The 15,644-nt window shown below is 39.3% G+C and overlaps 2 protein-coding genes across 2 annotated transcripts in view; both read right to left on the bottom strand.

Annotated features, from left to right (window-relative positions):
* LOC117997149 (CIMIP2 protein CG18335-like) overlaps positions 1–15,644 on the bottom strand; it is a 28,021-nt gene that overhangs the window by 800 nt on the left and 11,577 nt on the right. The window contains exons 4-7 of the mRNA XM_034985327.2: positions 11,006–11,181; positions 10,212–10,374; positions 7,106–7,244; positions 299–397 (exon numbers count right to left, since the gene is read on the bottom strand). Of these exons, the coding sequence (XP_034841218.1) occupies positions 299–397; positions 7,106–7,244; positions 10,212–10,374; positions 11,006–11,181 (577 nt within the window). The remainder of the gene's footprint in view (positions 1–298; positions 398–7,105; positions 7,245–10,211; positions 10,375–11,005; positions 11,182–15,644) is intronic.
* Elp3 (elongator complex protein 3) lies at positions 888–6,767 on the bottom strand. The gene is made up of 7 exons (XM_069498416.1): positions 6,115–6,767; positions 5,387–5,551; positions 4,699–4,813; positions 3,840–4,090; positions 3,015–3,180; positions 1,944–2,156; positions 888–1,140 (listed from the first exon to the last, which is right to left on the bottom strand). The coding sequence occupies exons 1-7, from the start codon at positions 6,675–6,677 to the stop codon at positions 949–951; spliced, it is 1,665 nt and encodes a 554-aa protein (XP_069354517.1). The 5' UTR covers positions 6,678–6,767; the 3' UTR covers positions 888–948.

Here is a 15,644-nt window from a genome sequence, read left to right as displayed (position 1 = left end):
CTCAACCGCCTAGTGCGCACAGGCAAGTTGGCGGTCAGCCGCGAAGCGGGCCGCTGCCTCGCGTTCAACCGCCGCGGTTGGAATGTCGTCGCGATTTAGTGCGTACAAAATGAGCGGTTTCATATAAAAATATAAAAGCGGCTAGCCGCGCACCATCGCGAATGCGGTTAACTGCTAATGCGTATGAGCGCTTTCAGTTTACGATGGCCCAACGGGTTCGGCGAGTTCCGGACAACACTTAAGGGATGATGATTTATGCCGTACCCGCCTGCTCGTTATCTCTATTTTTAAAAAATACCTGAACACGCATCCTGGAACATGTCCTGCGTAGTTGGGCAGCATCCCGACGTGCTTGTGGTAGATCTCCGTCGGATTGATGGACAAGGGCGGGTCGGGTCTGGGGAACGACAGGAGTAGGAGGTTGTAGGTTAATCAATATCTGACAAACAAAAGGGTAGCGGATAGATTTTTATAGCCAAACTAGCCGATATCGAGTATACCTACTCGGCATGTGCGATATATGTATAATCGCTTTCGTCGACTAAGCTTCACTATTGCATTCTTCAAAAGTAAATCAATAAGAATTATTAACTTCCTTAAACAGTTAGTACCTACTCACAAATTCATTACAACCTGAAAAACTAACAGTCTTGTTTTAAATTTTAAGCTGAATCGCTAACTCAGTGTCTAACACTGAATGATAGCCACCGAGCTCATTCGAGATTGGCTGGTTCTACATTGCTGCTTCACTGCGTGATAATAAAATATTTGTTCGTAGAAAACCTTCAATGGATTAAAAATCAATGTCAAATGAGCGCGGTGGCTATCATACATCATTGAACACTGAGTTAGCCAATCGGCCCGCTGGACAAGAAATAACAAAACACTTTTTGTATAACATATTTATCAACTTTTATTACAATATTTCGCTTAAAAATAGCATTATCTTCAAAGCATCTTAACCATGTACGGCCCTTCGAGATGGTAGCCGATCTTAGCGTAGTAATTACGCGTACCGACACCCGATATAACGGCCATCTTGTCTGAGCAGTGTTCCTCTCGAGCGATCCGCTCCGCTTCCTCCATTAGAAGCATGCCAAAGCCCTGGTGTTGGAACTTTGTTGGGTCCCGAGCGTTTACCTGAAACCGTAATAAAACTGGTCACATGGGGGTCAGAATTCCGAATATGCCTAAGTAAAGTAGAATTCCGTTGCCATTTTTTTTTTTAATTCATTATAGGTATACACTTGACCACAATCACACCTGATGGGAAGTGATGATGTGGCCAAAGATGGGACGCGTTTACCTAGAAGATGCCTATTCACTCTTGTTTTAAAAATACCCGGGTTGTAATTGCTAGGAAACATATCGCGGAAGAGTATTCCAAACCTTAGCCATACGTATGAGCCATGTTAAAAAGTTTCGTGGTCATTGGTATCTACTGATTCTGATCTCAACTAAATTCCGATATTTTTAGGGTTCTGTACCTCAAAAGTTAAAACGGAAGCCTTATAGGATCACTTTGTTGTCTGTCTGTCTGTCTGTGTGTCAAGAAACCTACAGGGTACTTCCCGTTGACCTAGAATCATGAAATATGGCAGGTAGGTAGGTCTTATAGCTGACCTTAGGGGAAAAATCTGAAAACCGTGAATTTGTGGTTAAATCACAAAAAAAAAAAAATCTTATAGTTTATTAGCTTCGTAAGCGTGGCCCTATTTTACGCCCTTAACGGTTGAATTTTCAAAAATCCTTAGCGGATGTCTACGTCATGATAACTATATGCAAAATTTAAGCCTAATTCGTCCAGTAGTTTGAGCTGTGCGTTGATAGATCAGTCAGTCAGTCAGTCACCTTTTCCTTTTATATATTTGGAAGATTATTCAAATGACAGACAGACAGGCATACTGCAAGAAACTTATGGTTCCTATAAAAATGATACTCACGGGCACAACAGAGCCATAGACATGCAGCTCTCTCACAATACTGCACTGACTGAACACCGCGCCCGGTCCGGGCTTCAGCTCCGGCCGGTATGTATCCTTGGCGCACTTCCTGAGACGCAGTAATCCTACTAGGATATCTTGGTCTGGGTCTTCGTATGATAGGAATGTCTCCCAGCCACCGTTTGCCGTGTAATCACGCCTTATTAACTCTACCTAAAATGTAGAGAAACAAAATGACAAGGTGGTATGGCAATAGCAATGGGCGAGGCACATAGCTCGAAGAATCGATAGATGTTGGGGTCTCAAGGTGCTTGAATGGTGACACAACACCAAAAGCTTGGCATCTTGTCAAAGGCGCCACCGCGACACCAAAAGTCGCCGCATGCACCGTACACCAGAAAGGCATCTAAAGTACAGTACGCGGCAGAAAGTAATTTACATCGACCTTTAGAAGGAGATAGCAGATTTGTAGAGCGTTGTCTCTGTCGTTGAGACCGACAAAACGTCATATAGTTATGAGTGACAGAGACAACGCTTTGCAAAACCGAAATGTCATTCTAAAGGCGACAGTCAGTACGTACAGTGCGACAAGGCTATCTTGGCGCGTGTCGAAAATCGGAACTAACGTTGCCGTCAAGTGTCCCCTTTGTTTTTGTTTGAATAATCTAAGCCTTTGTTCTCCAACAGCATGTCATTCAAGTGCCAAGAGAGCCTTGTCTCACTAAACATTGCTTTCTGCCGCATACTGTACGCGACAGGTCGAGATGTCAATCAGGGAGGGAACACAGCTGCACAGCCCCGCGCTCACTCGGTGCAGGCGAGCGCGGATGACGTGCGGGTGTGCAGGCCGTCCCCCCCGCCTCATACCCTAATTGCCATATTACTTCGTACATAAGAATGATATCTAGGTCTATTTTATATACTAAAACCTTCCTGAAAGTATGTTAATTAAGGTTGGAAAAAATTATCAAAATCGGTTCATTGATCTTTGAAATAGTCGCGAATATACATACATACATACCTACGTATCGAATACATAACCTCTTTTTTTGAAATTGGTTATTATCTTACCTCATAAGGCCTAACTTTGTTGTGTATCTCCTGAATGCCAACCTCCCTAGTCCTCACATCCCGGCAGTCAGTGCCCAAATCGGCCATACGGGCCAATGCCAGCTCCCTCAAGTTTCCGTGCTCTACTCCCGATGACACTAGGGGCATAGGAATGTCTCGCTGGACTCTGGAAATAGTTTTTTTTTTTAAAGATATTAGCCATGTTAAATGACTAATATTCCCCTTTCCTCTCCAACTAAGCGTCAGGTTTGTGTTAGGAGTAGGTACGACAATAGTGCAACGGAAGGGGTTTGAACCGTCGATCTTTCGGTTTTCAGTCCACTCCTTTACCGGTTGAGCTATTGAGGCTTATTCATTATGTAAGGCAGCGGTGCAAATGTTTGTATTGAATACCGAGCAAGCGAAGGATTTTAAGAGTGGGTGTTTCAAAGGCACAAGATGCTAGTAATTTACAATTTTAGGGTTCCGTACCTCAATAAGGAAAAACAGAACCCTTATAGGATCACTTTGTTGTCTGTCTGTCAAGAAACCTACAGGGTACTTCCCATTGACTTAGAATCAAGAAATTTGTAGGTAGGTAAGTCTTCACAAAAAAATTAAATTGTTGTCATGAATTAATAATTAGTATTTTCGATATTTGAAGTAAGATAGTTATATCAATTTTCATTTATTTTTATGAATCATAGTTTTTTAATTATCGTGCAAAATGTCGAAAAAATACGACTGTAGTACGGAACTCTCGTTGCGCGAGTCTGACTCGCACTTGGCCGGTTTTTTAAAAGAAATTTACAATTATCTCACAAGTTAAATTCAGCATTAAATTACCTGTAAACTCGAGTCCATGGTGGTACCAAAGCCAAGATCTTAGCAATCAAATCCACCAGAGTTGATGGTGGATAGCTCCTATACCTCCCAGTCTTCCACAGTTCATACAGGCCAGTTCCCCTTATAACCAATGTAGGGTAGATCTTTAACCCATCAGCTCTGAATGCTGGGTTCTCAAAAAACTCTATAAATTGTTCCACATCTCTTTCAAAATCCACATTGGGTAGATCCGGCATCATGTGGACTACAATCTAAAAGTAAAAAGCAACATTTTTTCAAAAAGTTCTTTAGATCCATAATATAATGTGTTTTTTAAAACTGATTTCATTAATTTTTATGGACAACTCATGACCAAAAAATGAACAATGTAAAAATTGTTCAAAGAAAGAGAGAGCAACTGGTTCCTAAAACATTTTTCCTGTACCTCCTATGGTTTCGGATTTCCCCATACTGTCCAAGTTAAAAACACACTGTATATAATATATCTTTATGTTGGTTATATGTATATTTATGTAGTACAAAACAAAAGTGAACCATCATTGGACACAGAAGCAAAGCTCTGTCTCGCTCACTCATATGTGATTTCATTGCTATGTTCATTCCTTTCACTTTTCCCATTCAGGTTCCCATCCCAAACACCCGCCAAGAGCTTTACTTAATAAAATAATCAGTATGCAATATCAAAAAAAAAAAACATGCTGAATTCAATAAAAATTGTCAAATTTTGTACATGAAAGCAATTTTCAAATTTTGAAGTTGTGCCATCTTCTTCTGCAGGGAACATTGTGAAAAAAGATAAGATAGAAGAAAAAGATAAGAAGAGCACTACTTTTAGATCTAATGGTTTAGGTTAGTTCACCTTAAATCCAGCATCCTTGGCAAGATTGAAGTTCTCGCACACAGCTTTGACTGTATGCCCTCTATTTGTGTCTCTTGCTATATCTTCATACACAGATTGTACTCCTATTTCTAGCCTGTTAATAGTAAGTATAAGGTATGTATCTAAATAAATAAAAGGAAAAGGTGACTGACTGATCTATCAACACACAGCTCAAACTACTGGACAGATCAGACGGACTGAAAGGATTTTTGAAAATTCAACTCACAAGGGAGTGAAATAGGGGCTTGAAATTTGTGTAGTCCATGCGGACGAGATCGCGAGCATAAGCTAGTTTTAATATAATCATTACCTATTGTTTTCAAACAACAATTACAAATTTAAAATAACAAAATATTCAAACAAACAAAATGTTTAAAGAGTCTCAATAATAAACTTCTATTCTATGACCCATACTGAAGTTTTAACTGCACTTTACCACAAAAAACTTAACAAGACTACACAAATTTCAAACCCCTATTTTACCCCCTTATGGGGTTGAATTTTCAAAAATTCTTTCTAAGCGGATCTTTATATCATAATAGAGTCTATCTGTATGCCAAATTTTAGCTGTAGTTTGAGCTATGCGTTGATAGATCAGTCAGTCAGCTTTTCCTTTTATATATTTAGATTAAATATATCAAAAAAAAAATTTAATCATAATAAATACCTGGTGCATCCATAATTGAGCATGTCACTCATATGCCTCTGTAGACAGTAGTCGGGCCGTGTCTCTATGGTGATGCCTATACACTTGGTCTTAGCTCTCTCAGAGTACTTCACAGCCTCCGCCACACAGCTTGACGTGTGACCTGATAGTGCATCGTGGAGATTCCTACAATTAATACAGAGCTTCATATTTTACTCAGAGCCTGAATGTATATTTTCAAGTAATTAAGTAACTATATATACCAGCGAAGCCGTGCCGCCAAGCGATTTAGTGTTCCGGTACTGATGCTGTGTAGAAACGAAAGGGGTATGGGTTTAATAAAAACTGCCATACCCATTCCCGGTTAGCCCGCTATCATCTTAGACTGTATCATCACTTACCATCAGGTGAGATTGCAGTCATGGGCTAACTTGTATCTGAATTTAAAAAAAATGTAAATCTGTCATTTAGGTACTAAGATGTCAAGTTTTCCATCCCTTTCCCATTCATACTAAGTAAATGACATTTATTTCAGATATAATAAATTATTACACCAGAGACCCAGAATATCTTTGAAAACCTTTGTATGTTTTAACAAACAAAACCCATAGGTAGACTTTTATTATAACAAATATAATACTGAGGTTTGCACCATTTATAGTCAGTCAATCAATAATACTGTAAGAAAAACAGTTCTACTAGCGAGTCAGTCTAAAAGCTAAAAGGACCCCAGAAGAAAAGTAGCTTACCTTATGAAATAGTCTCTATAGTCTTCAGGTAAACTCATAAAAGTCCCTCCCATCACAATAAACTCGACTTTATCTACACTATGACCCAACTGTTTCAACTGTTCGACTCTATGACGCGTCTGTAAATACGGATTGTACCGGGCACGTATAGCCCGCATAGAAGTAGGCTCATAACCTGTGTAACTTTGTGTGGAATATTCGAAATCTGAATCTGGACCACCGGGGCAATATACACAGATGTTTCCCGTAAAGTTTATGTGCGGGCAACGATGGGGTTTACACATAACCGCGACGACAGCAATACCAGACGCTGTACGTATAGGTTTAGCCTTTAATTTGGGTAATAAGACACTCTTAGCATCAGCAGGCACTGCAGCTATGATATCTACCAAGCGGGGCGAGGTACCAAGTCCGTATTTCGACGAGATTCTAGTCTTCATCTTGTTGAGGTTAACATCTTTGCCTTGACGGTGCGCGATTAACAACTCTTGTATTATCTCGGATATCACTATCACCATTTTTTCCTCTTTCGAGAGGTTTGGCATTGGTTTCTTTTTCGTCATTTTTGCTGATTTTCTTTAATAGTTTTACTTATAAGAAAATGCGATGTTTTATTTCACAATATGCGTTGCGTTGCGTCCGTTGCGATAGAATATGACAGCTGTCAGCTACAAATGCTACAATGTCACGATTACAATCACCTCAGATTTGTTAAGGCTCGCTAACTATTGGCTACAATGCATTGTTGCAACAAAAATACCATAAATTCAGCCAATCACAAGAGCAATTGTAATAATGAATGACAGATGACAGGTTTTCGAATCAAACTGCCAATGTAAACTGTCACTGTCAGTTTAAGACAAACTCCGATTCACGCATATAACGTTTTGTAGTACTACTAAAAAACTATTAATCCAGTTTGCAATATTAGAATTTTAACTGTGTTTCTCAATATAAATAAACTTGTTAAAATTATAATAAATTGACTTACTTGACTACATTAACAGGTGCCCATTCGGTGCTTTGCCGCCGTCTGTAATTAGACGAGAAGTCGCATAGTGCCGAGTTGGTGAGCTTCTTTGAGGACTCGCCAAAACGTTGAAAACCATACGGTACATGCCCAGCAAAACCTAAGAGCAATTAATGAGTTGATATATGGTTGATATATTATAATTACTATACCTACTTAGGCCAATAAGTTCCTAAATCAAAATTCTGGTTGTACCTACTGTATGCTAGAAAATTCCTTGGCTTACAATAGATAAGTATAATACGCAGTAGGTAGGTACACAACACAGCACGCACGATGTAGCTGAAAGGTTTGTATTGTAGGTTGTACTTTGTACCTCCTTTTATAAGTACCAGTAATCTGTTTGTTTACGTTATAGTTTATCCGTTATAGGTAGGTATACCGCTTAGATTAATTATATAATATATATTGTTGAGATGATAATCGGGGTGGGGATGCACCGCACAGCCTCCGTACCCGCGCTAACCCGGTGCGGGATAGCGCGGGTGTGCGGGGCGTCCCCTCGCCCCATTACCCCGATTGCCATCTCGACCTCAGACCTGTCGCGAACTATATTATGTAACATTAATCTTACGGACTGATTGAGAAGGGTTGAACCCCCAGATTTGATTTCGAACAAAAGAATTGTGAATTTTGCCGTACGACATAGGTAGATTATTATTTTATTTTATAATTTCGTAAAAATAAGGATATTAAAACTCAAGAATCTCAAAATACTCATCAAAACTTCATTGTCAATGTCATAATAACGTCATTGTTGTTGCCACTCATCTACGTGGCGACCTGTTGCGACTGGAGGTTTTATACATAGGTTTATATAGTTTAAAATTGGTAAAGTACGTTTTACATTTCTCCGTACCGTACCGTATCTCAAAAGAAAAAAAGGAAGCCTTACCTATAGGATCACTTCGTTGTCTGTCCTGTCCGTCTGTCGTGTCTGTCAAGAAAACCTATAGGGTAGGTAGGTCTAGGTACTTCCCGTTGACCTAGAATCATGAAATTTTGCAGGTAGGTAGGTCTTATAGTACAAGTTAAGGGGAAAATCCGAAAACCGTGAATTTATAGATACATTACAAAAATATTGTGAAATAATTAATTAGTATTTTCAATTTTCAAAGTAAGATAACTTTACCAAGTATCTTAATATGAAAGGGCAACTTTGCTGACAGAAGTCTCAACGCAACTTCCTGAAATTTACCCATATGTTTGGCAATGTTACAGCTCTGCTTCTAAATTATTCTTTGGAGATAGCGATATTAAGTCTTCTGTAGGCGTTCAGCAGGGGGATCCTTTAGGTCCGGCCCTGCTCAGCTTAGGGATCCATAACCATATCTCAAATTTAACATCTAAATTTAACATATGGTATCTTGATGATGGAACCATTGGGGGCAACGTGGATGACGTTCTAAAAGATCTTAATCATATTAAGCAACAATTTGGGAAAATTGGTTTAGAACTTAATTTTTCGAAATGCGAATTGTTTTTTACAGAAAAACTGTCGCAAGAAAGAATTCTATTGGCCTCTGAATTATTCAATGAAATTTCACCTAATATTAAAATACTTGATAAACGTTCACTTTGCCTTCTCGGTGCTCCTCTTTATAATGAATCCATACAACCACTCTTGGATCAAAAAGTCAGAACATTTTCGGCTAATACCGACAAATTGGGCACTCTAAATTCTCACATTGCATTTTCGATCCTAAAATATTGCCTTTTTGTACCTAAATTAATTTACATTCTCCGCGCGAGCCCAATTTGGAAATTTCATGGACTACTCGATAACATGGATGCCACCCTTAAAAATACACTAGAACAAATTCTAAATTTAACTTTTGATGAGCACTCCTGGAACCAAGCAACTTTACCGGTCAAGTACGGTGGCATCGGCGTGAGGAAAATTTCCAGTGTAGCTCTTCCGGCTTTTCTGTCCTCTGTGCATAGTATAAAAGAGCTTAGCTCTCAAATTCTCAAATCCAATTCATCATTGACCTATGCCACAGAGGCCCTAGAGAGTTGGAAGGTCAGATGTCCCAATGTCGACATCCCGAAGGAACGTACTACACAAAAACTTTGGGATTTGCCATTGGTTCAACTGACACATACGAATTTGGTTCAAAATCTTACAAGTGACAGAGATCGTGCCAGGCTTCTAGCATTATCCGAAAAGGAATCTGGGTATTGGCTGCATGCCTTGCCATCAAAAAATCTCGGCACACTTTTAGATAACGAAAGTTTTCGTGTGGCTCTAGGTCTCAGATTGGGAACACCACTGTGCCATCAGCACAGATGTCCGTGTGGAAAAGAGGTTGATAAATTTGGAATCCACGGACTCTCTTGCCAAAGGAGCTCCGGTAGGCTGTTTAGGCATGGCTCTCTTAACGATACAATTAAAAGAGCTCTTGCCACCATAAATATTCCTGCGCTCATTGAGCCGGCAGGGATTAGTCGGGATGATGGCAAGAGACCTGATGGATTGACGCTGGTTCCCTGGGAACGGGGACGGGCGCTAATGTGGGACGCAACTTGCGTTGACACATTGGCCCCGTGTCATATCAGGAAGACAGCATCAAGACCGGGAGCCGCAGCAGAAACAGCTGAAAACGGCAAGCGGCGCAAGTATGCCTCTCTTATAGAGAGTTACATTTTTGTGCCGTTTGCCGTGGAGACCCTGGGGCCATGGAGTCTTAGTGCTAAAAATTTTTTACGAGACATTTCACCGCGATTAATAGCCTCAACTGGTGACAGAAGGGCTGGCTCATTTTTTGCGCAGCGGATCAGCCTGGCTGTCCAGCGCGGAAATGCAGCCAGTATTCTTGGCACCATTCCACGCGGTCATGATTTATATAGTAATTAGATAAGGCTAGCTTTAAGTTTTATTGTATTAAAAAAAAAAAAAAAAAAAAAAAAAAATGAAAGGGCTTTACCTGTACATTCTAAGACAGATTTTTATTTATTTTTTGCATAATATTTTTATTTATCATGCAAAATGTCGAAAAAATACCCGAGTACGGAACCCTTTAAGTGCGCGAGTCTGACTAGCACTTGGCCGGTTTTTTCATTCTACCTTTCTTAATAAACTTGTCTGGATGACTATTCTCCATAAAGTAAGGGCTGATAGAGTGAGTGGCTGGAGACAGTTTCGGCTCGTCCATCGGCACATCCCGTAATATTCCCGCGCATTCTGGCCTCACCATCACCAGGGGCAGTTTGAATTCCGCAGTTGCAGACTGGAAAACAGAAGGTGATATGGAAAACCAAAATGTTATGAAAAGTTTCCTTCCCTTTCTCTTCGTTTCTCTATCGAATATTATCAGGTTTTGGTTTATCTCATCCATTAGTTTCAGTTCATGCTTTAAACGGTTCATCACTCCTTCTTTATCGCTCTATCCTATTGATTTTCTACCTTCCGGATTGTTACTCGCATTTATTAATACGCTCAAAACCTTCTCACAACTTAAATTCTGATCCATTCAATCTTCTACCACGCGTCCTTCTTCTATTATTCATCTTTTTTCATTTAGCAAACATTTTTTGCTTGTCTCCTTTCAATTTTAAGCAATACCTATATTATGTGTTCATTACATATAATATATTATGTATCCATTTGAGTCTTCCATCTTTCTTTTTTATAGGTACAGTACCTTTTTCTTACATAATCACTTATCTGTATTGTAACTCCTATACATCTTGCTTTTGTACACCAATCTCCTTTCAAACTTCTCCTTTGTCATATGGGTAGGTTGTTTACAGTTGTTTTCAGCACATTGTCTTTGTCCATTCAATCTTCCTTAATACCTCAATAACTTATTTACCTACCCGTATCTCTTCTCAAATAGGTCGACATGCCAAACGACTTACGAATCTGTCAACAAGGTCCCAAGGTTGTCCTTTCCCAGCCTGCAAGTCAACCACCCTCTCCAACTGGTTGCGTGCGGCGCGCTGGTTTAGTTGGGACTTCTGAAACTCTGATAGGGCTTCCGTCGCGGCCACGGTGTACCGCTGGCCAAAGTGTGCGTTCAATCGTGGCAAGAAACCTAGCGTGTACAACATAGATCGCCTGGAGACCTCGTACCAGTTGGTTTTAGATCTAACTATCATTGTTAGATCGATTACTTAGGTAATAATTACTTTATTTCTTTCAGTTTTTATTCATTATCATTAGCATCAACCCATCGCCGGCTGACTACTGAACACGGGCCACATACATGAGTAGGTTTTGGCCATAGTCCACCATGCTGGCCAAGTGCGGATTGGCAACCTTCAGAACTCTCAGGAATTTTTGATAGGTACTTTTGCATTATATTCTTTTGACTTTGAGACAGTGTTCTTTAAGATAAACCTTGCAAAAGGATTTTAATCCCCAGGCACGGCTGCATTATAGGTCTTTTGTTAGGATTTCATTGAGGTTTAAAAAAACCTCAACGAAATCGACGTCATAACAAGAAATACATTTCGTTGCAGATTGTCTAACGCCCGTTTTCAATATTCAATCTACTTATATGTAATCAGTAGGTAGATAAGTTACATAGCAATGTTTTTATTGTATTTTTGACAAATAAAAACGTAGCTAAGTAACTTATCTGCAGATCACATAATATAGTTAGATTGAATATTGAAAGCGGGCGTTAGTATAGTTTCTATTTTCTACCTTCCATCTCATACTGCAGCTAAGAACTTAGGAAGGAACCCTCCAAGTTTTGAAGAGCCTAGCTGTTCAAAACTTGGAGGGTCCTTTTATACCTCTGCTCGAACATTCCAAGTAAAACTGGCTGGCTATTTCTACTTTAGAATGCATTGGAGTTTGTATTTAAACAACTCTCTGTCCGGTAAAGATAAAGTGGACAGCATCCGTTGTTTGTAAATGTGATACGAACTCGATCCATAGTTTATTGAAATCCCGAATCGAGGTGAAGCTGTTTGAATTTCCCTACGCCTTTGAATATTTCATGACTGAGCATTCGTGGAAACATACATTATACCTATTGATAAGTATAATAATAATTGTAAACGAGATGTGTCCCGTTAGCTTGGGTACGATCTGATAGCCAGGCGCAAAAAGCAACGTGGTCCAACCCCATGAGGGGCAGATGCAATACGCAACTTTATTCTTAGCTAAAGTACCAGATCACTTGGTCCGAAAAGGTGAAGGTCGAAAATAATAATTATTGAGGTGACATCGAACTTGAGACTGAAATGAGAATGGTTATATCGCGTGCTTCCGGTATTGGCACCCGATATAATATGAGTATCATATATAATGGTTATATCGATATATGAGTATCGTACCAAAATGTTACTTGTATTAACAGTTCCCGTCATAAACATTACTCGTTAATGGAAATGGACTTGTACTTGATGACATTCAAGCCTCATGGACAAGAGGTCAAGGTTGGAGTGGAGCGCGTATTGCTAGAAAATGCCAGTTAATTCTTGCTTTGAACTTGCATGCCAAAAATACTCATTTACTTCATATTTGTGCAAATCTGGGAAAAATCAGAAAATTATCTTTCAGGAACAAATATGAAGTAAATGAGTATTTTTGACCAAAGTTTTTATGGAAAAACATGTAGATGCATAAGTGTTATGCCCGCAAAACTCATTACCATAAGCCTTGCATGTATGATTAGTCTACTATTTTCGAAAAACTAACTAAAATTTGAATTTTCGCGGCCGGATGTATCAAACCACCTTAATGTGATATCATCTTCTAGTAGTGACGCTCAATAACCAGGCATAAGTGGAACGGATAGGACTGGTACCGTTTTGTTTAGCTCAAGATATGCCACTGTTCACGTCCGATTTGCAGTTACGTGGTTTTATGACTATTCTTATTAAGGGACGTCATAACTGTAAATTATAACGAGAAATATAATCCAGTTGTCTAATTTAATAATTGCGAGATTACTTACTTCAAAAGAGCCTGTTAATTCCTTTAAAATAAATTAAAAGAAACTGCCAAGTGCGAGTCAGACTCGCGCACCAAGGGTTCCGTGCTACAGTCGTATTTTTTCGACATTTTGCACGATAAATCAAAAACTACCTAAAGCATAAAAATAAATAGAAAATCTGTTTTAGAATGTACAGGTAAAGTTCTTTCATATTATGATACCCCACTTGGTATATTATATTAATCTTACTTTGAAAGTTGAAATTAAGTAGTTCATGAATACATTTTTTTTTTTGTGACGTTACCACAAATTCACATTTTTCAGATTTTTCCCCTTACGCGTGCTATAAGAACTACCTACCTGCCAAATTTCAATATTCTAGGTCAACGAGTTACCCTATAGGTTTCTTTACAGACAGCAGACAGACCTTTTGAGGTACGGAACCCTAGAAACTTCGGCTGTAAGTATTTACTTACCTATTCTAAAATAATATGCAAAGTGCGTGTCAGACTCAGAAGTTCAAACGTTCAGTTTCAGACCCTTGAAAATGCCCTTATATAAAAATCAAACTTATTCCTTCTCATATCCATACTTGTAACTTCTTAACCGATTCCGTAGGTTTTTTATTCAATAGACTTAGGCAAACGCTTGATGCTCACATCTGATGGAAAGTGATGATGATGATGATGATGGTGGTGATGAGGCCTAAGACGGTTCAGGATATCTTAATAATATCGGTGTACGGTACCTCCCTTGCACGACACCTGTTTGGCTCATACCTCGGTGTGATAGTTATCCCCGGAATATAGACCCATTTTACCGTAACTACGGTACATTATACCTATTGGGTAGTAAAACCTTTATCATGACATCCACTTCAAGTCGTCAGTTTTTAGTTTAAAGTACCTACGGAGGTACTCGTGTGAAGTAAGTAAGATTTAATACGTGCTACTTGCTTGTAATAATTTCAAACGGTATAATACGCACTTTATGCAAAGTTACTTATCCCATGGTCATAATAATCATAAACTTAATCGTGTGAACAGTCTTTACTAGTGCATAACGGGCTAAGGGTTTTTGAGAAGAAAGTTTTACGAACTATGTGCCCTGCCCATTGCCACTTCAGCTTCGCAACCCGTTGAGCTATGTCGGTTAGGTACTCTTGTTCTCCTACGGATCTCCTCATTTCTGATTCGATCACGTAGATAAACTCCAAGCATAGCTCTCTCCATCGCCCGCTGAAACTCTGAGCTTTCTTATGAGGCCCATAGTTAGCGACCATGTCTCGGATACATATGTCATCACTGGCAACACGCACTGTTCGAAGGCTTTGGTCTTCAAGTACTGAAGAATTTTGGACAAGACATCTCGAAGCTTCCTGAACGCTGCCCAACCGAGTTGGATTCGGCGGCTGACTTCTTTCTCGAAATTGGACCTACCCAACTGGATTGTGTGTCCTAGGTATATCTACTCGTCTACAATTTCGAGTGCAGAGCTCTCAACGATCATACAAATACGGAATTCATCCCCTATCCCGAAGGAACCCTTAAGTTTTTTGCAATAAAAATATACCTAAGTAGGTACTAAATCCTAACCCTACCTACGAATACTTATATGCCAAATTGTTCGAAGGCTTTAGTCTTCAAACAGTGCGTGTTGCTTTGGTATTTTGGTATACATAATATTATTTTACCTGCACCAGTATTATGGATGCAGGATGACGAATTTTCTCCGATCTGATGTCATTGCTCGACTATTTATTCGGTAATTTCAACCGTAGCCATATAAGAGCATGGTGAATGATTCCGGTTGCAACAGACTCTTAAAACTTTACCACATACTTTTGACCAATCTATACTTGTAATCCATACTAATCCATCCATACCTACTAATATTATAAATAGTCGAAAGTGTGTGTGTTTGTCTGTCTGCTAGCTTTTCACGGCCCATCCGTTTTTATCTAGTCCTGACTTATCAACCTATGGGCAGTGCTAGAGTTAATTAATCTGAGGTGCAGTGCATTAATTAAGTAATCATAAAAGTAGACACATTTTTTAACTTTGTTGGACGTTGCAAGATTATGATCTCGATGTAGGTAATAAGCTCAGGAAACTATGCATTCTTGGTTACCGGTCCAGCACCGTGAGTCAGATAGAGGGAAGTTCCGAGAGAGCGCCCATTTCAATTTCTTTCCTATTTTTAAGTAAGTACATTTTACCATTGATCCAACGACATTGTAGGACATAGGTATATACTCAGTTCATGCCTTAAGCTCTACAGATATGAAGATTACATTTCGACAATAATAATCATTTTCTTTAGGTGGGGAAAACTTCTAAGGGCGTTTGTGCAGTCATCCGTATTCGGTTCGTATCCGCGATTCTTCGAAGTGGCCGTCATACAAATATGTAATCATTCGAGCGTATATTTACGGAATCCGTGATTTCACGGATGAGTGCACAAACGCTCTTACACTGCTCTTATCTGCCATTACCAGATAACAGAAGGTAGGCACTGAAAAGTGTGCACGCGTTTTTGTCGGCTCTCGTGTTTATTTAATATTAGTGAAGTTATTTATTGAATTACAAACATGTATTAGTTTTCTCTTA

This window comes from Maniola hyperantus, chromosome 4, assembly GCF_902806685.2.
Source record: "Maniola hyperantus chromosome 4, iAphHyp1.2, whole genome shotgun sequence".
In the NCBI taxonomy this organism is placed as follows: Eukaryota; Metazoa; Arthropoda; class Insecta; order Lepidoptera; family Nymphalidae; genus Maniola; species Maniola hyperantus.
Note: the sequence above shows the minus strand (reverse complement) of the source record. Positions and strands in the feature narration are given on the sequence as shown.